The following is a 25,974-nucleotide window of genomic DNA, read 5'->3' on the forward strand; positions in this document are numbered from 1 at the left end:
CCTATTAAGTCAGTCGGCCTCCAAGTTATACAATCAGTTTTTGGAGACTTGCGCTGCCACTGCTCAAGGATGCTAATGTTACGATATGTCTTTATTTAGGGTCTGCTGCAACGATAAGCAATGCTGAACCAATTACAAATTTTGAGATATCACCCGGGGGAACCAATTTGATAAAACTAACCGATGAAGACCAGATAGTAAACGTTCAATATGCCACAGGAACAGGATCAACACTAACGGCAACTTTGAACAGTGACCCAATACCTTCATCAGATATTACTCACTCTGAGACATCTAAGACAGGAGCAGTAACAATCAAAACATCTCATCCAGTTTTTACCAGTTATGGTATATATGACCTAACCTTGGAGTTACTAAACAATGAGGGCAAGAAACATTTAAATCTTTACATATTCCATGAAGCCAAGGTAGCTGGGTTACCACCACCGGGGCGGAAACACTTTTGCAACATAAATGAAACATACGTTATTGAATTCGATTTGGTAAGTGGTAGCAATGTTCTTAGTGAGTGGATGTTTGAGCAATATTCAATACTTCAAATCTATTCTGGAGATATCAATAGACTTTGGAAGAATTACTCATGTGATGCTATCCTTAAAGACAACGTAACAGTGGTGGCAGCCAACAATGCAAGCGCAGAATATACATGGTTTCTGTTGACGGTTCAGTACCCTGTCAACCACATTGTCGCTTCTGTTGATTCGCCAGTTGCCGAGACTTCGAGTAACCTTAAATTCGACATTCAAACTCAATCTGAGGCTTTGACGCCCATGGGCACATTACAAGCTCAGATCTTTTATCACACGGGTGAAAATGAAACAAAATCTTTTACCCCAGGAGAAAGTACAGAATTTTTCAAATCATTCACCACTCAGGGTCAATTTAAAGCCAATTTAAGTATTTGGTCTGAGAGTAGCTCCGACAACCTGGAAGTTGATTTTGCAATATGGGATAAGTTAGAAGACTTGACACTGGAACCTAAAAAGCCATATGCTGAAGTTGGCAAAGTTGTAACATTTGAATTCATTAATCCACCACCATCTGGATTTGAGTATAAAATAATATACGGAAATTCTAAACAAGCATCTAACACAGAGGACGACCTTTATCTACCCTTCAGCCAAGCACCCTTGAATACAACGTATTCTGAACCAATCACATATTATATATCCATGAGATCATTTAATCCAGAGTACGAAAAGAATTATACGACGTCAATCATCATACAAAATGCTGTAGGAAATTTAACTTTAACCCCATCTTCGCTTGTTATACCTTATGACAATAGTACAGTAGAGTTTACTCTCAGTATGGAACATGAAATGCCACCACCAACATCCGTTTCTTGTGTTTTCACGTATGGAGACGGGAATGATGAGAACGTGACGTTAGATCTGACTTGGACATCACCTTTTTCACACCTTTATACATACAGCAACATTGGAAATTACTCGGTTAATGTGTTTTGCAGTAATCAAATAAGTAATATCACGTTATTCAGCTCCATAGGCGTTCGATATTACACAATCGACGACGTGAATTTATTTCACCAGAACCCCTTTCCAACCAATTTTACCGAGGGTCGAGATGTAGAGTTTAGCTTAAGGATAAAAGATCTGGACGTTACACCACCAAACACACAATTGACGTGGAATTTTGGTGACGACTCTACTCCTCTAGTCCAAACCTTCAACGAATGGATCCTTGTCCATCATTTCCCAAAGCGCGATATTTTCATGGGAATGCTAGAGATTAACATGAGTAATGAAACGAAAACAATCACATTTACTCAACAGATTGGAACAGTAACCATTTCATCTGATATCTTGATAGTTCTGGCTGGAAATCCGGTACTGTTCACTACACAAATAATTAATACCGGTTCTGTTGAACCGCTCAGTTACCAAATCGATTTTGGAGACGGTACAGTTCCCGTGTCATCACAAAACTTTAGCCACTCTTTCGCTGATGGTGGGTACTATATTGCTACTGCAAAAGTGTTCAATTCAACATTTTCAGAATTCAACACAGTCGAGGACGTCTTAGTTGTCGAAAATCCATTAACAAGCCTTTTATCAGTGTCAGCTCAGAACGTTGCATTTCCGCCTGGTAACTTTCGTCTGTCACTCGGGTTACCTCCAGGATCAAAACCAATCACATTCGTAACCTGTGAATATAATTTTGGTGATACCGTTGATAATGTATTGCACTATCATACGGATAATATAAGTCTTAGTCACCCTATAACATTTCTTCATACATATACTAAACTAGGACCATATACCATCTTGTACAACTGCTCGAATGTCTTGACATCTACTAGTGGTAAATTGAGTACAAGTGTAATAAACGAATGTTTTTCAATTATTGGTATTTTTGACCCGCAGTATTCTTATCAGGACAATCCTATGCGTATTTATACTTCCCAGTTGATGCAAATATCATCAAGATTGACAATATATTGTGGTGAACATCAACCAAGGTTTGTTTGGACACTGAAGAATATTACAGATGGTAACATGACCAATGTATCACTAGACCAACCACAAACGGACTTCATACGATTTCCTAAAAACTCAATTCCCAAAGGCAAATATATCTTATCTCTTAACGTCAGCTTTGTTTTAAAACCAGAAAGTTGGTTGAATGAAATCACGTTCTTGGAATTTCGTGACCCTCCGATCCGTGCTGAGATTGTTGGCGGATTTCAAAGAACAACTGGTATGAAAGATATAACGATAGATGCTGTTCCATTATCTTATGATCCTCTTAAAGAACAAGGACAACCAGATGATTTGTCTTATTCCTGGACGTGTAAAAAAGTGAATACTACAACAGTCCTGGAATTATTATCCAAGTATAAAAATGAAAGTTTTAGCATACCATGTAACTCAGTCAGTTATCAGCTTGCAGCTGGAACACTATTGTTTAAAGCGAGTAGTGAGGAGAGACCAATTGGGTATATATTTACTTTGGAGGTAAATAAACCAGGACGTACTGCTGGCGAATTTATTCAGACAGTACAAGTTCTTTATGAAGCTCCAGATATCAATATTTTGTAAGTATTTATTCCTCTCTATCAATTGTTATATCGGCATCTTCGCTTATGTCTGGAACATCTGATGACAAGCGTAATACACACGTGCAATCGAATGGTAATTCTTCAAAATTTTGAAATATTGGAAAACGTCAGACAACAATTACCCCTTCAACTAGTCATTATAACGCGATCCATATTTTCCCGAATAGTTGCGCAAAATATTAACAAAGCTTTATATCAGGTACCGGTGCAGATCAAATTTTACTCCTACATGTTTCAATTCTTTCGTGGGAGATGTTGACTTATGTTGTATATAAATTCACCCCTGATCAGACCTAAAGTACCTATTAACAAATTTAAATTTTGATTCTTTCGACTCACACATTTTAACTTCATGTATAGCTAATGGAAGATGCCTTACATGATGCATTTGCTCTCGATGAATTTATTTAGCTACTTTCGTTTTATGTTTTCTTTAGGTGCATTATTAATTGTGAGGTAAAGGTTGCTCTTTCTACAGAGCTGTCCCTGCAAACCGAGTGTACATCTTGCTTTCCAAGTGAATACGCGACAGCTGTCTACGAATGGAGTATGTCCAGATTGCTAAACAAACGCACAGAGGTCGTCAATATAGATCTGACATCGAAGATAGGGGATACAGGTAAGCCTAATGTATGCGTATGTCTATACTTGAGGGCGTACTTTCTGGATATCAACGTTTCTGGTCAAGAGATAGAACCCTCTATTGTCATTGAATACTTGTTATGAGTCACTAGGGCATTTGTACGTACCCAAGCCGAATCCAAAAGCAACAGCACATTGGACGATATTATCAATTGAAAAAAAGACATTATGGGTCATATCCATTCAATGAATATCAGACTAGATTTATTTTATTGAACAGGAGTCAACACGTGGATTTCTCTATGAGTCCAACGATTTACTGTAAATGTGTTTGCAACTGACATTTTGTTTATTTAAATGCGTTGATTATAACCTCGATGGCAGAGAAAATTATATGAGCCAGTCATAATTTATGTTGCTGGCTTAAGTGTATCTCATCTCCATATAACTTTTGTGATCAGTAAATGCCAGTTTCGTCAAAATGTTCAAGGTACCAATCCGACATCCATAGTAATAAATGCTAACGTGTTTGAACCTGGTGGTGAATATATAGTAGAGGTTACAGTTGATATACCTGGAAGACTCAGTAAAGGTTATGCTGCATACGTTGTAAATGCCAATCTACCGCCATATAATGGTTCTTGTAAATCTGTTCCTACTGAAGGTACCTCTTATTACTTGATTTAATCAATCAAAATCTTCTTTGTTAGCGACTTATTCATTGTATGCCGAAGATCAGTACGCAGTTATTCGTTATTCCCATTTCAAAATCGACTGTCACACATTGATTAAATTTTGTTTTGAATTTTTCATCTACATTGTAATCTCATATGTTTTCTACCACAGTCATGTTCAGATTCAACAAATTTATAACGTGTTTTGTCCTTATAAGAATTTCAAAATAGCCAAACCAAAAGTTGAATTATGTAACAGTTTCTTTATATTTCCACACATATTTTCATTGTTATAAAGAAACGGGTCCTACATGACACACTTGATTGGTTAAATATCGTAAATATAGAACGGGATTATGGTAGAAACATTCTCAGATTACTGTGGAGAAGAAATATATCGGAAAGGAAATCGGAAATTTTTAATTAGATTTGATATTTATATGATTTACGAATCTCTATTTAAAGTTTATTTTATTCTATCATGATAATCAACATGACAATGGCGTGATATAGTCAAAACACTAACATTTACATTGTATAAGTTTAAACTGTACAATCTTTCATAATGTTCTTAATCCCTGCAACTTCCAAGTAAATATTCAATTGTTTATCAAACGCAAATACTTTTGGGAAATGGTAGTTTGCTGATAAATAACTAATAAATTATTACTGCTATAGGTATTGTTTCCGAAACCAAGTTCCAGATAATTTGTGAGAATTACATGGATGAGGGGTTCCGCTCTGAACGAAATGAAGAAATAGATGGTGTTGAACCCATGTCTTATAAATATGTTATAAAGAAAGGAGATCAAACAATTCCACTAGATGACGGAGGTATTTATTGTTATCAACAGATATTATATATTTATTGTTTCTGTTATGAAACGCAGCACAATTGTATTTGGTCAAATCCCCATGATGGCCTATATTTCAACAACATTTTTAGTCCCATGATGATGTCAATGTGGTATTATTAGCTTCTAAAACTGTTAACAAAATCACAAAATCAGGGGGTGTTCTGGAATAATGAACATACCGTTTAAATCTACCAATTGAATCAAGACTCCCGATACACTATTAATAGGCAACTACATGTACAAACGAAACCCGAAATTCAAAACAACATTTTGGAGAAACATTGTTAGCAGCTTGTAAACTTTTCACATAAGGAAGTATATCCAATCAAATCGTTCCATTTACAAACATCCGTGATTCAAGTGAAGTGGCTATTGCAGTCAAAGTATTAGATGCAGTTCGTAATTGTTCGGCGTTGTGAAGATTCACTATACAACACATTTTACGCCTGTGATTATATAGAACGGCTCGGACTCACCTCTTTGGCTGCTGTAATGAAAATGATTTTAAAAGAATTAAGGAAAATTTCAGATAACAAGCAGGAGCAGCACTTGCAGAGCATCTGATGCCTCTGCGATTTAGTTTGTCAATTCAGCACTGCATTCAGAGTTCACATAGCTAATAATGTTATTGTCGTGGCGTTTTTTATGAATCACGTGGGAATGTCGAGTAAGGGTCAAAGAATTTTCCAATGGACAACAGATTTTTGTGATATGGTTATTTGTTAGGCCTATATTCATTACCCAAGAAATTGACGTAATTCCGTGTACTTATCAATGTCTATTTCTAGTCGAGAGTACATCAGCTGAATTGGAAGTGCCAATATTTCCAGGAGCAGTCGGCACTGATTATCAATTAGTAACATATGTTTATGATATATTACAAGATTATGCTGTATCGTATATGGATATTACTGTAAGTGGGTGCATTCTATTTTTTTTTAATAAAAATTGATGACCAAGTTAAAACAAAATGTCTTATTACCAATTCTAATTTCCTCATCGTACAATTACGTTACCAATAGGGACAATTTGTTCTGGTGAGTTTCGTGGTGATGGTCTGAACCCCTTCTTATATGTCCTAAAAAGTCTACTAAACCTATGCCACTCGGTCTTCTGTATTGCAGTTAAAAACACCATTAAATGATACTAGTCATACAGATGCGTCAACACAAGTATCGAATATAATGACTGCAAATGAAGAGATGTTAAAGGATATTGATATCAGTGGTAGTACTGTAAGGTTTACCAGAGTTGTTAATTCTGTCGTATCTGTGGTGCAGTCCATTGTAAGTACAATCTGTTCAAATTGTAACGGCATGTTAATATACATATATATACCTATATATATAGAAATGCTAACTTAAACAGTTTAAGGAATTATAAAGAGGATTTCTAAATTTGTTATGCAATAAAGACGTCTGTGGTTCCTGCAATTCCACTAAAACCATGTCATATGACGTCATATCATTTGCTAGTATCACATAAGGCCTTGGCGTTTTAGTAGAATTGCTAGAACCACTGACGTCTGATTGAAAATTGGAATGACGCAAATTGATGGTATCATTGTCCGGGTACACATCCAAAATTGAGAAAAACTCTTTACATTTATTTTAAGTTCATTTCCTTCAGACATCTATTGATATGACGTGATCATCAGAGAAGAACAATGTCAATTACGCAGGTCCAAACAATAACAATGAGAAAGATAGAACGAACTGAATTATAAAATAGCCGAATTTTTTGCTTATATCCTTAAAAATATGCTTGATTGCTGACTGCTCTCGCTATTATAGGTGAATTAGGTACATAAGAGTATGACTTATTTTCGTTTAAATTAATCCCTTTCGTAAGAACAACATAATAATACATAATATACATATCTTCCATTATGTATGTTCAGCCAAGAAGAGACACACATATTTAAGCATGATTAACTTTTGTCGTTAATAATGCATTTTAGCTTAGATCAATACCTAAAGAATTTGAAATAATTCTGATGTCTGTTCTATAGGTCATACAGTTCTCTGTCAGGTATTCACAAACTTACATTATTCACAGTATTCAAAAACCTTTCATGCATTCCTTTATATTTTGTCAAAAACTGTATTCATTAATAGGAGCTTCCTGATAATACGATCTTATTTGATGAAGCTGATGATATTGTTTATGATGAGAACTCAACAGCACCAGATTGGAGAACTGTTTATACTGATTTTCTTAAACCTAAAGATACTGAAGCTGAAGACAAAGTCAAAAAGGTATCTGTCTATTTTACGGAAGCGTCGACTGTAATGCGAACATTCGAACAACTCGTAAATTCAACTTGGAAACTCGAAACTTTGACAATGCGTTAAAGACTTTGTTAACTAGATTATCACAACTTTTTCCAGAGACACCTTTGGCAATCAAAGACAGAAGATGAAAATGAAATACTTATTCCTACTTCTTTCGGATAAATATGGTGTTACGAAAGTGAAGGACCTTTGCTGGTCCCATTTATTGAACACTGTTAGATATTGATAAATGGAAAAGTGTACTTACAACTAGTCATTCACTGCCCCATGCTACTATGAATCTTATGATGTACGCTACTAATAAATATCTTGAAAAACTCGAATTTCATTGTACCCTTATCTTATCTTCAATCTAGATCGGAGAAATTCAAATGAAAGCTTTGTTGCATAGAAAAGATGATGTTTTGAATTTAAATGGTGGTGGAGTAAAACAATTAACAGCTACGGTTTCTAATATTTTGAGAAATCCTAAAGCTTCTTCACTGGATACAGCAGTAAGTGGTATTTTAAATTAGCTCTCCATACACCAAATACTTCTTTTTTAAATACGGTCAGCTTAAGATCTGAACATCGCGAGATTCTCTTCATCCAGTTTTAATAGTTCATATTTTGCATTGACAATACTCCGTCACCAAGTTTGAAATACATATGTTAAGGACATTTGTGTTGATTTGAGTCGCAAATCCATTTTTTCACTGGAAAGAAAATGCAGAACATTTATGTAGAATAGTTGAAGGCAACCATTTGGTTTTTAGTGATCTCGTTAAATTTACATAAAAGCACACAGTGCATTTTTGGAAAATGAACCTCCATACCCAAAAATGCTTTTTCTGATGAGAATTGTTGATCCGAAACACGTATCGGTAGCATGAGAAAAATAGTAAAATAGTAAAATATTATATAAACTCTCTAAAAATAAGCAAAAGCAATTTGCGGAGATAGGCATCTATAATGTTCGACATGAACATTTTTTATGTAGACGATGGGATCGAAACTCGCCCTTGCTTCTGCCAATGGACTGGAAGGGATCATTAAGCATCGTCCATATACATTTAGAGATGAAATTGGTACGGCTGTAGCAGGTGAGTATTATACACAGGTTATACTGAACTATTGTATTTTATAAATATAATTTGTATAAATAAGTAATAATTGTTCTGAAAGCAAATATTATTATATTCTTTATATATGAAACTCCCAAAGGGTTACATCTATGATGTTTTTTTGTGTCTTTTTATTTGTAATTGTTTAAAAGTTTGATCTGGATCAGTAAAGTGAATATTATATATACATAATAAAAAATAATGAATTTTCAACGATATTTTTCTCTAGTGTCTATATGTCGTAGCGCAATGCAACCCAAAGGAGTACTGGTTGGATTTGTAAAGCACGATTGAAAAATAAAATTTTAAAAGTTTCGAAGTCGTATAAAAAATGGGCAAATTCTCTCGCAATAACCCTGCTGATATCCACCTTATCAACTTTTCTTTTGATCCTAAATTATTTGATCTTATGATCTGTGTATTGCTGTTTCGATTTCCATATATATAATCAGATTTTCTTGCTTGAATAACAGATTGAGTTGTCTTGCGAATGACTTTAATTTCATTACCTCCTCAATAGGAATGGCTGAAATGATGGGTGGTATACTAAAGACTACTGTGCCCGATCTTAAAGGAAGGGTACCAACTCTAGATAAAGATGCCATACTACTAGAAGTAGAGGCTACCGGGAAAGGTGGTCCGGGGATCAGTCGAGAAGAAGCTGCCCATTTAGCTTATAAAATAGCTGAATCAGAACAAGTTGCAGTTGAAAAGCAGAAACAAACAGTTGAGTATTTTGAAGAAGTATTGACTTGTATTTTTCACCCCGTATATTTTCGTCTCACTTTTTGCCCGATCTTTCACATTAAGCATGTGCCCCAGCAAGAATTATGACAAGGATAGCATCGACGTTTTTACTTTTAACTGGTCAAAACTAACCATCATGCATTAGCTCTTCCCATACCACATTTTAGAAGGATTTTTTTTCAATTTTTATGTTAATTTAAGGCAATTGTGATTTAGAGAGTAACGGAACAGAGTCAAAATTTCCATGAACTAGCATAATCTAAATGCAAACCATGTCAACAGTTTGAGTGGTGTTTTTTGGTGTGCTAAAATTTCTGAAGACATTATTCCTTTTGTATTTTAGACAAGATCTATGATAGTTGATGTTGAAGACAGTCTAGACAAAAGTCAGAATGCTCTCAGTAGTTTACTTGTCAGAGGACAAGAAGCCAAGACTATAGTAAAGGAGGAGCTAACTTTAAGTGCTAGAAAACTAAGTCCTGATGTTTTAGCTAAAGTTGATATAAAAGCTGGTGAAGATATAACTGTTAATCTACCTGGTGCTAACGATACTGGTGTAGTAATGGTCAACGACAATTTGGATATACAGGTATACCAATGCAATTTATTCGCAAACTTAGGTTATTGCTGCTATAGGAAAAAGCACCCGATACTGATTCCTGAGAGAATAAAACTTAATGGTTATGGAAATTGTAATGTTATTGTACAGAATTGGACACTATTCCTCATCAGTCTCAATTGCTGAGCCGTCAAGCTAAGAACACCAAGCTGCTGGATAGTTATTTCTATCATTGAACTCAGTATATCATATGTAGCAATTTTAGGTTTTCCACTACAACCACTGTCATTTAAACCCTTTCTGTTAGACAATGACATAATTTTTCAAAATAAGGCCTGCCGCCCTGGCAGTTCAATACTAAATGGTTTATGTGTTCATTTTTCAGACAACGGTGTTCAAAACCAATCCATATACATGGGGTAAAAACGATTCATCCTACGATATAGAATCCAAGGTGGTCAGAATGAAAGTTAAAACAGAAAATGGCACAACTATTAAGATGCCAGTAACGTTAAAACTTAAAACCGAAAATCCTCCAGATTTTAAAGGATTTGGACTCGATGAAACTGTAAAAGGGGACGAAGGAATGCACTATCATACATTTCCTTTGAGAAAAACATTCGATGTGTGTACATTGTATGTAGCTGCTCCAATCAACGTTATTAATGTTACAGCTTATTTAAGAATTAATAAAACACCAAAGGTCAATAAGTACGATTACAAGACATATGGTGTCAATGATACATTGAGAGGAAATGCCGTATTTAAAATAACAGCTCCGCCTGATACATTCCCGGATGTTGGAACTGTTATAGCCGGACTTGTCTTTGTCGAAGGTTAGTCCATTTTTTTTAAGAGAGTGGTTCATTGAGGTTCAGAGAGTACTTAGGGCGTAGTGATAAGAAATTTGTCATTCAAGCATAAGAGCACGTGTTTCAAGCTGCAAAAAAATTGTTTATCAATAAGCAGTCACTTCTGGTACGAATTCGCGACTTACTGCTTCACACAATTGTGATGACCATGTTTGACACAATACATCTTGAAATCTAATTTACCACAATCGTTCAGAAACGCAACCACGGGTGGTAAAATCGTGTGAACCACAATTATGATCAATTTATGCCAGTCTTCGACGATCAGAAATCTACCTTGTAAATAGACTATTTGTTTGTTGCTGCAGGTGAACGTCCTCCTGATATTCCCAATTTGAGACGAAAACGAAGTGCAGCAAATAACTCAACAATGCCCAACACAACAGAAGCTCCAGGTGATTCCGATAATGTTACTGACTCATCTTTGGATAATGGTAAGAATGTGCTGCTTATAAAGTAAACGCTTAAGCACCTACTGATCCGGCAACACCTTCGGTAGAAATTTCATAAAGGGCACTTCAAATTCCGTTTTTCTACCTGATGAAATACCTTTTGGGGGGGGAGGGGGGGAGCCAGTCCTGTCCACTAGCAGAGTCACCTTGTCAAAATGATCTGATTTCCCATCTTGGATATTTTGATCGATTCCACATAAGATTCTCAAAATTTGTCTTTGTTTACAGGAGGTTCAGGTACAGCTACTGTTGTTATTGATACTGTTAATGAAACATTAGCTACATTTGATAAGTACAGTGTATTAGCTACCACTGATGGCTGTAGAGTTTGGGATGAAAATACTGAAGCATGGGATCCAAGAGCTTGTAAGGTAAGTCTGAACAATCAATATAATATTATGATGATTTTATAACTTCAATTTTCGCCAAAGAATAGTTGGTGCGATCTCCGATTATTCTGTTTTATTTTGGATTTTTTTTACGTATATTGTAGATTTTTCGTATATATAGATTTTTGTATATTTCAAATATTTTGTATATTTTAGTTTTTTTTTCTTTTATTATTTTAGATTTCACCATATTCCACACCAGACGAGACAATCTGTGTCTGTGATGACCCTCCTGGTACTTCATTTGCCAGTTCCTTCTATGTACCACCAAATACTATAGACTTTAATGTAATATGGACCAAGTTTGATGTGTCTAATGCATCGATTTATGGTTCAGTAATAGCAATATTAGTACTGTACAGCTTTATTGCTATGTGGACAAATCGAAAGGATGAACAGGACAAAGAAAGGGTATTTTATTAATTATTTTTAATCTTCTATAAGGATTTACTCATGAAAGGCTATTGACTAACAGTTGGAAGCCAGTGGACCTGGTTCAACTAGTCTCTATGGTACCTGGTTGAGCTACTGGATTCTTAACCTTCCAAGCCTGTAGGAGTCCTCGACTAACAGTTTAACGACTGCTCCTGACTAGGCTCGTGGAGACGGGCAACTATTCCCGAACAGCAGCAATTGTCTACCGTTATCTGTTACAACACAACTAGGGTGGGGGCCGTGGACTAGGTTCAACTAGTCCCTATGGTAGTTGAACCACTTGATTCTTAACCTTCCAAGCCTGTAGCATAGGAGTCCTTAACAAATTGTGTCCTTTGAACGACTGGTTGATTCCAACACATACAAGAAATAGAAAATGTCCTACTCGATCATCACAATTAAAGATGCCCATAACAAAGTAAATATAACGTTGATGCAGTAATGTATAGAGGTTGCGCAAAAATAGACCAACAGCATCCTCACAAGCCCCAATAAGTGCAATAGATGTTTAACAAAGCGAATATATTTTTTATTGTAGTGGTGTGTAGGCTATTTAACGGACAATCTTTCAGATGATAGACATTTTTATCTACTGACCGTGTACACTGGATTAAGAAAGAATGCTGGTACTAAATCTGGAATTTATTTCATCATGGCTGGAACCCAAGGTGATACTGGTGTGAGGTGTCTTAGTGATGGAAAAAGGGTAAACTAGAGTTATTTCGTACCATGTTAAGTTTATTAAGTAAAATGATGAACAATACTAAGAACCAAGGTTGATGCCCCTCCCTCTGAAAAGACTGGCCCCTACAGTTTAAGATTTCTTATCATTGAGATATGCCTGATGCTGTGATCCTCCTTTGACAATTATGTAGCCTCTACTCTTCCCTTCAATCCAATGATTCATAGAAGCGCCAATGATGCTTAGTTTGTCACATCAGTCGAATTTGGGCGTCAGAAAGCCCTTTTCTATTCCGTCAAAGGCCTTACATCTCGGTGGTACTATAAACGGTTTATTTCATTACTTACAGGATTTTGAAACGAGCAGTGTTCTGAACTTAGTGTGTTCTAGCTCTGTGGAATTGGGTGATTTGACATACTTCCGTGTATGGCATGATAATAAAGGTCATGGTTCCAATGGTAGTTGGTTTCTGAGTAAAATTATTGTGCAAGATCTTCAGACCCATCAACGGTAATACTACGTTTACATATTTCAATTAGCTTATTAGTTCCAACTTATTCGGTTAATCGGGGCAGTCTGCAGTTTATTTCTGTTTAATAGTTCCCAAAAAATATCTGTTGTCCCGTTGGCAGCCCGGCCTGTCCAAGACGGTAATGGATGAAACTCAGGAATAGTTTCACAAAACTTTAACATTGGTAGCAAAATATATCTGTCACAGGGTCACAGAACATGGAACTTAAACGCTGTTTAAGTCGACAAAACAATTCAGGTATTGCCATTTAAGTATGTTATTTTCTATTTGCTAGATATGTGTTTTTAAATGATCGATGGTTGGGAATAGATAAAGATGATGGTATGATAGATAGACTTATACCAGTAGCCTGCAAAGATGACTTAATGACCTTTGATAAACTCTTCTCTGCTCATGCTCGTCTCAATGTGACCGATGCACATTTATGGTTATCTGTCTTCTTGCGTCCAGATAAGAGCACCTTCTCAAGACTACAACGCTCGGCTTGCTGTCTGAGTCTGTTGTTCCTGACCATGATCGTTAACGCTGTGTACTTTAATTCTAAAAACAACGTCGATGATGAAGAGACAGTCAGCAATGATTTCCAGATTGGCATTTTGAGATTTTCAATGACCTCGATCTTCAACTCATTCATCAGTGTGGGGATAACCGTGCCTCCATTAATTCTACTCGTATTTATATTCAAATCATCCAAACCACCACCGGATTATTTCAAGCTCAAGCAGAACTCCTCCTGCATATGCTGTCGCAAGAAAAAACAGATAGTACCAAAAATCGTCGTTGAGGAACCGGAAGGGGACGATATTTTAGATAATGCAAACGTTAATAAAATGTTACCAAATTATTGTATCAAAATAGGATGGGCTATAGTGGTAATTATTGTTCTGGCGTCCTCTAATTTTCTCATACTTTACAGCATGGAATGGGGAAAATCTATATCGGAGGAATGGTTAGCAGCTTTCTTCTTGTCATTCTTTGAGAATCTTTTTGTAATGGATCCTGCTAAGGTGAGTCAATGGTAATCTTCCAGTGTTAAAACTTTAAACTTGTATGTTCGAGATTGGTTCCATTGTTAAAGCGTGCTTGTTAAAAAGCGTGCGAAAATGGGTTATTCTACTATAACAACAAAATGCATGAGGTTTCAAAAGGTATTTTTCAATGATAACATTGTCACTAGTAGACAAATGTGGTGCCCATTTCGTTTTTCATGATTTGTTAATTTCTTGTAGGTGTTATTGATGTCAGTCCTATTGGCATGTTTACTAAGAAGTCCCTATAATCAGGTAGATAAAGTCAATGTGGAGAAGGTACAGACAGAAGTAGAGAAATTTGGTTTAACTGAAGTTGGTAAGACTCTTGACTCAACGACGAATGAATGCTAAATCACGTTGTTCCATTAAACTAAATTAAAGCATTGTGTCTCTGAAGGACAGCTGTAAAGATGTTAACTATTTCTATGAATTGACCCTAAAGGGCAACTAAAGATGTTAAGTTGTCATTTCGTTTTTTATTTTAGTACTTATATTATTTTCCAAACAAACTAATTAATCCTAAAACCATGCTTGTAACACTGACAAAGGCTAACGTCTGGCGATATGCATCTTCACAATGTCAAGCTAATACGAACTTCGCCTTATACCTTGGCTGCAAAAGTCAACACTTTGGTTTGCAAATGAAGCTATTTGATTGGATTGTACGCTAGGCAGACAGTCTGTGAACACAAAGACATAATGTTTACAGCCTTTCTGTCGAGGGTCCTCGTAATATCTTGACCATTTTGAAGATGGTAAGACAAGCTTGGTATGGCATTTGAAATTAACAAATATTGATATGTATCCTGTCGTTTAACAGATGTATCTCAACTTCCCCCCGATCCTATACCAGAATCTCTTATGGAAAAAGCCCGACAACGACGTAAAGAAGAACTGAAGGCTCAATCTGTTTTTATGAACTTGATATTGTATGGAGTATTTTTGTTTGCTTTATATGCTGTTTGTTATGGTAATCGAGATACCAGTAACTTTGCATTTCAAACACACATTGAACAAGATATATTCACTGGCAGTTTTGAAAACGTAAGTATTCCACAATCTTTGTTTTACAAATACTTACTCATCTACCTGCATTCAAAATTATATTATAAAAACATTCATAATATATCACTAATTACCAAATACATTGATAAAAGTACTTTCTTTGTAAAATGTTGTAAAAACAGCGCAGAGAATTATTTTGTAGTAAGACAAGTGATCTTTGTTGGCACATTGAGTCACACATCCAGATATTAGGCTTGTGGACTCATCGAAAGATAAAAACTCTCAAAAGTAAACAATTGTCACACACAGGATTCGTGGGTTTAGTCATTACTTAATGTTTCTAGAGAACACAACTTTCTTAGTTAAAAAAGACCGTTTTAAACTCTCACGTAACATGTGGGCGTTTATTGGCGTCGCCCATGTCAGTCGGTCCACAATTACCCGTATACATTCTAGAAGGCACAATTCTTGTCTGATTTTGACAAAACTTGGTGTAGGTGGATTAACCCTATAGAAAATCCTAAAATCAAACAATATTTAATGTTATTCAATTTTATTCAAAATCAAAGCTTCTAGTGTGCTATATCTTTTATATTAATCAAACATTTGGGAATGCCAATTTATTCAGTTCTTTATTTTGTCACAATTGGTAAACTGGTGATGATTTTTTCAGATTCAATCCTATGACGACTTCTTCGATTGGGCGAATGATCAAATGGTGCCGTCACTGTTTCCAGTTGGTAATTTTAGGGGAGATAAACTGTCTTGGAGAGAACGATTATTTTACAATGATCATGTTAATTTCCGTGTTGGACCAGCTCGGATTCGACAGGTTCGAATAAAAGAGCGTGAGTGCTTCTCTTTTCTTAAAAGTATTGTTTTTCAGACCATTTTCTTTGGTTGAGCTCTCGCTCTCACTTTGCTGATAGCCTGTTTGATCTCCATTTTGGATTGAAAGGTGCACCGACACCTATCCCAGGGCCAAGGTTTATTCTAGTGGTAATTGACTATATAACATTTACACAATACACTCGATACAGGCCATCGTCGAAACGTCGCATTGTAGAAGGCCTACTAACGATCCAAATCGCAAAACGAAACCCGAAATCCAAACAACATATCTAAGTGTATGGAAGATTTTTGATCAAAATTACCATCTTTTTCTATGTCATTATTACAGGGCCACCACCATATTATGGAACAAAATATATGAATCTCATCGAAGGATATTCATATTACTGGCCTTACACATCAAGTCAATCAGAAACAGCCGATTATTGTCCTGGTTGGAATCCACAACCATGTTCTTTAGATACCAGATTACGATCTAGTACACTTGATGCCTGGTTACATGCTACTTCTGAAGATGCTTGGGGAATGCCGATCTCTGGTCATTTAGATTTGTATCAGGGTGATGGATATTTTCTTGAAATGAGTGTTAATCGTGATGTTTCTATGGATAAGCTCAAGGAGATTAAGAATTATGGATGGTTGGATCGTCAAACGAGGGCTGTTTTTGTAGAGTTTTCTCTGTATAATGCCAATAAAAATCTGTTAACGTTTGTGCAACTGATTGCGGAGTTCCCTGAATTTGGCAGTGTTCTTACATGGAAACAAATTCAAACACTAAGGGTTTTTCAAAATGTCGGACCGATTGGTGCTTTTATTATCCTTTGTGAAATAATAGTTCTGATTATTTTAATGGTGTTTGGCTATAAATGTATAAAACTTTTGATAAAGCAGAAGTTTGCATTTTTCATTTCCTTTTGGAATATTATGGATCTGCTAACGTTCATAACAACAATATTTGGTGTGGCTTTCTTTATCTGTAGAGAGGTATATTCAAGTTTAACGTTGACGAAATTCAGAGCAGATCCAAAGAAGTTTGTTAATTTTGAGCATATTGTTCTTTGGGATTCGTTGTTCGTGCACAGTTTGAGTTTTCTGGTGTTTACAGCTACTATTGGGATGTTAAGAATATTGGGCTATAACAGGCGCTTTACAATGATAGGAGAGGTCCTAAGAGCGTCAGCTAAAGGTCTCATAGGTTTTGCTTTTGTATTTGGTATCTTCTATTTTGCATACATTGCATCAGGTTACGTTTTGTTTATGACCAAATTAAAACAATTCCGTTCTCCAATGGATGCAGGTGTGTCAATTTTTACGTATTTGTTGGGTAAGAATCAGTTGGGTATGATGTTAGGTGCTTCTGATGGATTAGGTGCATTGTACTTCTTCACTCTGGTATTCTTTGTGATATTGATATTACTCACCATGTTCCAAGCTATTATGAATAACACCATGACTGTGGTACGATCCAATGTTACCAGCATACCACCACCGTATGGTATAGTCAACGTCCTGACTAATATCTATAAAAGTGTCATCACTGACTGGATACCATCTGGAATGATAAAGAAAAACGTTGAGGAAGAAAAACAGCAAGGTAATTCTTTACTACATGTATTTCACGAATGTTTCACCGACCATTTTTATCCCATTACAATTATGATTATGTAATTATATCTTTGAATAAACGTGTTCTATGGTTGTAACTATATCAATCACGGGTCTTCTGTTCGCAATATATTGGTTCTACTTTAACTTTCAGCAATCGACTTGGAAATGAGAAGAAGAAGAAGCCAAGTTCATAATATTCTTGAAACATTTAAAGAACAATTTGAAAAAAGTCTTGACGTAAGCACTTTTATAGTCTTTTATATCATGTTCTATCTATATGTTTTTTTAGCATGTGCTGCACGAGCTAATTGATGTGGTTTACCCCCTGCGATATCCAGAATAAAACTTCATATTTTTTGAGCATGTTGTACTGTACTCACTAATTGACGTGGTTTACCCCCTACGATATCCAGAATAAGACTTCGTCTTTTTTGAGCATGTTGTACTGTACTCACTAATTGATGTGGTTTACCCCCTGCGATATCCAGAATAAAACTTCGTCTTTTTGAGCATGTTGTACTGTACTCACTAAATGATGTGGTTTACATACTAGAGGTACTGTTTGAACCAAGTCCACGACCCCCACACCCAAAAAATGCAGGAGAGCATATTTTGAATAAAAAAAAAGTACCAGGGGAGGGGTTCTGACACACAGTCCACGAGTCCCCACTCATTGCACGTTATCTCGCTGTCAATATTGAATTGTTAAATTTATTTTGTGGAATAGGCGATATTTTTCGGTATTGTTTAAAATAAGCATTGAAAGCGTCTTTGTTATTTATTTATTTCAGGTGAAAGGGGCATCTGCCAGAGACAAGAGGAGTTTCTTTGATTTCGAGAAGGCATTTGATGATACTTCAAATCAATTAGCTTCTGATCCTGGTCCAAGTCCCAGTGGCAGTCGACTAAATCTACCTAGTTCTCGACAAAATGCACCTCGATGACAAATTCAATTGAAATATTTGATAATTATGTTTAACTATTGTTACTGTTACTGTTATTTGTTACTATTAGAGAATCTATCTATCTATGTTAATGTTGAACTAAAGTATAGCTCATTGATATCATGTGGAGTTTCAGAAAAAAAAACTTAAAGTATATATCCTATTTGGGTGTACATGTCTTTAAACACTCTGAAAAAGCTGCCTATTTTACTATAGGAATTCTAGCTTGCTACTTTTGAAGTCTCAGTTAGTTTGTGTGTGTTTTCGACCTAATGCATCAGCATGCAATAAATATTAAATAGAAACATCTAAGTGTTTGATTAGAGTATAAGGGTGAGGTGGTCTTGCAGATACATATATTGAGGTGCAAAGGAAACGCGTTAATTGTTTTCTGTTGAATTTCAACATTTGACAACTGGCTAAGACTATGCCACCATTACATGTTGTCGACCTCCTTTGAAGTTAAATATAGTTGTAAAAGGTGCTAATATCAGAACTGCCTTGCACGGAAAGCCCCATAGTTGATACAGTTACTATTTACTATATAGTCTTACAGTCAAAGGATTATATAGTATAAGGCCTTGGTGTTCGGGGATCTTCTAATAGTCTTTGATGTAGTTGATATGCACTAGCTTACGACTTACGACTGCCAGAATAGATAGTAAGAATCATACTTGTTTCTGATGGGATATTTTACCATAAAGTTTCATTGTTTACCGTTATAAATGTACTAACCATACAACCTTAATGCAATCGAGGGTGAAAAAAAAAGTCGTTTTCGATTCAATGCTATGGGACATAACTCTTCCTATCTAGATTTCAAAGTTCTCTATCCTGGCGAGGACGCCTCCAAACCAAACCACAGTTGAAGTACGACTGAAACCATCTGAAATGGAATGTTCAAGTTCTACTGTTTGCTACTGTTTGGACTAATAAAGACAACGAAGTGTATTATGCTGAACATTGACATAAGCCTAGTCTTTAACAATAACCAACTGTTGAAAGATCTTCGGGTTAAGGACGCGTTAAAGACTGATAGCATTGAATCATAGCGGTCAAAAATAGCCATCTGTGATTGACGTTTAGAAACTGGTTCTAGTAAATCAGTACAAGTAGTTATATGAAAGATAATCAATCATTTCAGTAATTAAATTTCTTCAAGAACTAATTAAACTTGGAAATGTCTATTCTCAAATTCCTGATTTTAACTGTAGACTATGACTGAATAGGTCGTCATTTCTCCTGATTATTACAAGATAGATTATATCATTGTTCAAATTAGATTATAATTACTAAATCTCTAGCGTGATCAATCATTAAAATTTGAAATTCCATATGTAACGGTGAGTGAAATATTGCTATGATGATATCAATTTAAAGGGATAGTAAACAGATTTTCTAATTTTTTTTATATGTATCGGGGACACTGATAGCATCAATTTGTACCATTCCGAATTGCAGACGTCTGTGGTTCCTACTACTCCACTAAAATCGTGTGTTTGATGACGTCACTAACCGCGAAGGGCCATCTGTGATACTATGCTTGTTTGTGACGTCATCAGTTTAAGTGGAATTGCAGAAAGAACAGACGTCTGATTGAAAATTGGAATGGTGCAAATTGAAGCTTTCGGTGTCTCCGATAAACATACAAAACTTAGAAAACCTCTTCACAACCCCTTTAAGCCACATCGTCTCAATGATAATATTAAGACGCTTAAGTTATAATCTATAATGAATTGATTTTGAGATTTTAAAATCACTGCTTCCGGAAATATAGGCGACATTCCATCCTATTTAAATCAATTCATTGATAATATCAGTATTTATAATGCCTCTAATTAAGGACGTATTCAACCAAATTTTGAAGCTTTGAAAATGATGTATGACGATAATGTGCACCTCATGGCAGTATCTTGAAAGTTTAAAGTTGGAATATGCACCAATTTACTTGGTTTATTTTTAAATATCTTTATTATGGTCGACATGCAGCGATAAAACTAAATGTGATTAATTTCTTTTGAAAATCGGACTGTTTTTGAACATAAAAAAAAAATTCACTTTAATTGACATATTGTTGACCGATTCTTGTTTTTATGAAGCTGGTGCACACTTTCCCCTTTAAGACGGATTAGTAGAACGTGCAACACCAAACAGTGTGTGATGAGGGTGAAAAAGTTTTGCTTTTTCACAGACGGGAGAGAAGCCTGAAAATGTTCTAGACCTACACGGAATAGAATCTCTTACTCGAGGAGTTCAGCTGAATGTCTCTCTAGAATTTTGAAGATATTCCAAACATGTGCCACATGAAATTTTTTGCAAATATCCAAAGTGGAGATATAAAATTATTTCAACCCCTCTGAATCGCTGTGGAGAAGAACCTTGAAGCTCAAATGCCACAAAAATATGATTTGTTCTGTTGATATATTGATGACAAGTCGTAATTATTACTTAAATATGTAAGTTAAGGGTAATTTAAAAAAAAAATCTGGTTTAAGCAATTTGAATAGGAGACTAATGAATCTTAAGATTATCAAAAAGTCAATAATATCGTCTGGTGTTTCATTATATCATAATAATTATAAATTGATGATATTAAAACTGTTGAATAAGTTATTGATAAGTAGGAAATAACACTGCCCAATAATGTGTTGAAAAATCCCGCCATAATTATGATGTCAATCAACCGTAATCATGTGTTGATTTCCTGAATTAAAAACGAAACTTTGAGAAATTATTGACCTTGCACGACAAAAAGCATACATAAGTTGAACTAAATTGAATTGAAAATTTATTTTCTGACTCGTTGGGATAATGAGATGGGAAAACGTTATGGTATACGCAACTATTTTGTCAGAACATTTGCCTACTCTTTTACGAATCCCAACTGTCGAGTTCTCGCCAAAGTGCACAGTCTGTGACACACAATTCCTCGCTTTACTGTCCCTTCCAACGACTAAATCACTTTTCCATAAAAGCCCTTCCGATGGTGTCATTTCGAAATTCCTTTCAATACCAAATTCACATCAAAGAAATAGATTAGCAGCAAGTAAGTCGCAGTATGGAGGTGTTATATATTGAAATAAATGAATCATTAGATGACAGTCACCTCATTTTGAATAATAGGCGGATATCTGTCATTATATAACATCGATATGAGGTAATCACTGGGATACTGTATCCTATATCCACACAGCTGTCTTATTTCCGTTTGATTATCCTCCCACTACTCTTCTAGGATCAGTCTACATCCTATCTTCACAATGTCGAGCGATTACGAACTCTGTCTCATACCTTGACTACAACAGCCGATATTCTTGTTCAACGGAAGTTTGTAAATGCAGCTTATTTGTAGTATTGTACATTTGTGAATACAGCCAATCAGAGTCTTCGACAGAATGTCTGCAAACAATTAGAGACAGTGTTTACAGTCTTTCTGTCGAGGACTCTGATTGGCTGTATTCGATGGCATACAGTCCAATCAAATCGCTGCATCACGTGATACAAGAAAGGTGGCTATAGCCGTCAAGTTATAAGACGAAATTCGTAATAGCTTTCTGGTATTGTGAAGATATCTATACCAATGTGTATCGGTTTTTAAACCCTAGGGAAAAAGGGATTAGGCTACTGTCGTTGACTCATACAGTCACCATCAACAGAATGAATGATTCAGTCAGTGAAGTCATGGAATAAATAAAACTTCTTTGATTTACTTGATTTAATGAGAAAAAGATCAAACAATTCCTAGTCTTAATACTTTCTTAATTGATTCTGGAGGGTGACTAACAGAATCTTATTGACCACGTTTCCTTAGATGGACTTTTATTGATAATATTGTCAACTATAGGGACATGTATTTCACATGTCGTGAACTGCAAATAAATTGCTTACTCAAGTGATAAAGGGGGAATGTGTATATCAGTTATATCAAATATAAAGTCTCGGTTCTTTTTTTGTGAGCCAGGACTTTCGTGATTAAACACACAAATGGCTATTGTAATTGTTCTGACAAAATTTGGCGTTTTCCGTTTTCAATAATTCAATTGTGCAGAACAGTCAGACGTAAAACTCCCTTTCATGTCCTTTCAATAAGCAATTATACGAACACTCCTTTCCGACAAATGGCAGATCATTCGTATTATATAACTGTAATTAAGTGATTTAGACGAGCTTCTTTTCTTGAAAGAAATTTTTACATTTAAAAAGATACAGATCAAAAGATTAGACTGTTTTTTTCAATTTTATTTTCATATTTATTTTGTAAATAGGTCTTAAATCTAAATGTAGCCATATGCTTTAAACTCTTAACAAAATACAATAAATAACTTTCATTCTCGAATTAATAAATAAAAATCTATGAAATTGTTACTATGTAATGTATCGTCATGTGTGGCCAAGTTACATTCGACTGCAACAGAGAAATTTGTTTGTGTTGATCTTGTTTCATAGAAAGACATTTCTCAAAGAATCTTAATATAAATGGACTTAACCGAACAGAATGAGAAATAACATTTTGCTGTTCATTTATAAAAAAATTCTTTTTTGAACTGATAATAAAAGTTGAAATGGAAAATTATAAATTTAAAGTTATGTTAAAAATCGACAATGGCCTTAGAAATATGTATGCGAATATTAATGCCTTAATTTAATCTTGATTTTACAAAATCTTCCTTCGAATTTCAGACTTCAGAGTACTTTGTAATTTGCGTATACCCAAACATGCATTACTGAAGGTGGCGTTGTACTATGATTCTCTACGACCAGAGTTCCCGATATTCATGTTGTTAAGTACCTCTGGAACAGCATGATAAACTATTGTGGTAGAATATACATACATATAAACGTGTTCTGCATCAAATATTTGACTCTTATCTGCGAAGTGACCGTTTGTTATCATAACACTGTAGACCAAGGATAGTCCCTTTGGTTGGTCTCAAGAAAAAAAAACAATTGACTTTGATTATGTCATATTTCCCCCATTATGGACCTGCTCAAGAACTTTCCAATATATACTCTTCATCTATAGTCTTAAGACTATTTCAGCTTTTATTTTCAGATGTCTATCTTCTGAGGAATGAGAAAAATTCTACTTTCAAGGTCTAATTGTGTTAGTGGTGTCAACCCGTTACGTATTCTGTAAATTTTTAACCACAGGATCGTTACTAATTCAAAGGTCCGTTTCATTGTAAACTTGGCCACTAAATACTTAATAAACTCTAAACCATGCAGGGGTCAAATTGAATCCAGTTTATTTAAATTAAAGAAGTACTTGAAAACTGTCTTGCCAACCCAAATTGTGAGGGTTTACAAATGAATTGTTCGCATGAGAATGGGATTTTATTTTAGCAGTTTGTAAAGATATAAAAGCTGACTCTACTTGACAAATTTTACATAACTCTCCCAGCTAATTCTTTACTTCAACGATGCCGTCTCATATCGTCATTTTTCAATTTTGTATAAACAAATAGCAATAGAATGGCTACTGGTTAAATAGGTTGGGTTGTTACGTTAGTGTTCCCTGGTGGGTCAATTGTTGTCTTATAAAAACCTTATTACCATCTAGTCTTGATGCTTTAACATCTTCTTGGCAGCTCCTTTGATGTCGGTCTAAGATACAAAAATAACCCAACCCCTTTCTCACTACTTCAATCTTATTTTAGTTTCCGTGAACAAGAATACATTTTTGTCAAATAGCTGGCGATTGAAAAGGATTTGTGAAACCACGTGCGTGCTGAATAGTGATGTCGCACCTGATTCATCAAAGATTGGTTGATTGTAACATGTATGTAGGAAGAATGAAGGTTATGACCTCTCTTGTTTAACATACGTCATGTCGTTTCTACCGTCTCCTCTTCTCGACAGTTAACAACTTGTCTTATTTGTTAGGAGTATTGGCTTTCACACAATATCAAATCTAACTTCTAATTACTTTCCTATTTTCAACTAAATACTTTCATAACCTTTCATAGGAATTTGGTGACAATCATAATTCAAACCACGAAATGGGGTCTTGAACTAGAAGCGATAGCAAAAAGGCGGGTCTTTTTGGCGCGAATACAACTAGACATCTAAGTAAATACATAACTTGTCTAGAGTCTTCTGTATAAATAAAATAAACCCGATATATCAGTACAGATTTTGAAAACAGATTCAAAATCTTACAACATACAATATAAAAATTATACAGTATACTGTGCCATGGCCGCTGATCCATTGATAAAGTTACTGGTGACCAGCTGTTCCGCTCGCCATCGACCAAGTCGATCCCTTGAAGGTTTAAATGAACCTTTCCCAAAACATTTTGAAAATTGGATCGCCGGAATCGCCATTAGATCGATGAATTAGATATCACTATGTCTTTTGATAACCATATTAGCCATAAAAAGTGGTAGGGACCAACCATATCGTGTCCCCACCATTGAGAAAAGTAGTGGGGGCGGGTCCCTGTGTCCATACCGCGATCTGAGCCCAGTATCTGTTGGAATTGGTCGGTTTTAAGGGGCTGGAGGTGGTGTTTGCTCCCTGTATCTACGGGCCTGTTTAAAGTACCTGAAGAATTATCAAAACGAAGCATTTTAATTTTAAATCTAATCTGGAAGTTGGGAGTAGATCAATTCAAAGGGAATATCGTGTTAAACTAACAAGCAGTTTTCTTGGTACAATTGCAGGTTTCCGTAGTTATATTAATTGGCAACCAACACTGTCCTGTACCTTATGAAAGTCGAGAGAGTGTTTTGTCAAAAGACCAAATAGATCTTCGAAACGTAAAGGTCTGGATCTGTTTATTGGTCATATTATATCACGAAAGTCACAGTTCAATATAACTTGACATATTCAAAGCATTCCAAAAGCGTTAGAGTAGATTTTGATATTTTAATCAAATGTCAATCAAGGCTATTTGAAGCTAGAACTTCCAGACATGAAAGTATTATGTATCGAGATGAAGAGGGTTGTTGATCGGGAATCAAACTAGACTTGAACAATGTAAAGTAATGTGTGGATTTCAATACTTGTCAGTATGAGTCGGCATTGATTACAAGTTATTGGTAATTTGTGTTTGTCAGGAAGAAGACTGTATCACAGTCATCTATGATCATCTTCTAACACTCTTTAAAATCACTTCATCTTCTTATGATATTGCTAACTGTCTAGTCATCATTATTCTACTTTCGTTTTAATAACTTTATGCTGACTCTCGTGGTTTATCAGTAATGTTAGATTCAATCCAATTAATGGAATATCTAGACACACGACAT

The 25,974-nt window shown here is 35.4% G+C and overlaps 4 protein-coding genes across 4 annotated transcripts in view; all 4 read left to right on the plus strand.

The window, feature by feature from the left end:
- The window catches only part of LOTGIDRAFT_174101 (hypothetical protein), a gene marked incomplete at both ends in the record, with an annotated part of 14,685 nt that extends 11,602 nt beyond the window's left edge, over nt 1-3,083 (plus strand). The window contains one exon of the mRNA XM_009052437.1: nt 100-3,083. Within this exon, the coding sequence (XP_009050685.1) occupies nt 100-3,083 (2,984 nt within the window). The remainder of the gene's footprint in view (nt 1-99) is intronic.
- A 562-nt stretch (nt 3,084-3,645) lies between these two features.
- On the plus strand, nt 3,646-8,907 carry LOTGIDRAFT_174102 (hypothetical protein; the record flags this gene model as incomplete). The annotated part of the gene is made up of 9 exons (XM_009052438.1): nt 3,646-3,722; nt 4,147-4,349; nt 5,038-5,193; nt 6,005-6,129; nt 6,341-6,502; nt 7,334-7,474; nt 7,867-8,004; nt 8,490-8,592; nt 8,843-8,907. 9 exons carry the CDS (start codon nt 3,646-3,648, stop codon nt 8,905-8,907), a joined length of 1,170 nt encoding a protein of 389 aa, XP_009050686.1.
- A 5,059-nt stretch (nt 8,908-13,966) lies between these two features.
- Nucleotides 13,967-15,351, plus strand: LOTGIDRAFT_201559 (hypothetical protein; the record flags this gene model as incomplete). Its single annotated transcript, XM_009052439.1, has 3 exons — nt 13,967-14,288; nt 14,511-14,628; nt 15,133-15,351. Coding segments are annotated over exons 1-3 (513 nt in total), but the record flags the coding sequence as incomplete, so codon positions are not given.
- Nucleotides 15,352-16,526: 1,175 nt separating this feature from the next.
- On the plus strand, nt 16,527-17,837 carry LOTGIDRAFT_142597 (hypothetical protein; the record flags this gene model as incomplete). The annotated part of the gene is made up of 1 exon (XM_009052440.1): nt 16,527-17,837. One exon carries the CDS (start codon nt 16,527-16,529, stop codon nt 17,835-17,837), a length of 1,311 nt encoding a protein of 436 aa, XP_009050688.1.
- Between the last annotated feature and the right edge of the window lie 8,137 nt (nt 17,838-25,974).

Source organism: Lottia gigantea (assembly GCF_000327385.1).
Source record: "Lottia gigantea unplaced genomic scaffold LOTGIsca_182, whole genome shotgun sequence".
In the NCBI taxonomy this organism is placed as follows: domain Eukaryota; kingdom Metazoa; phylum Mollusca; class Gastropoda; family Lottiidae; genus Lottia; species Lottia gigantea.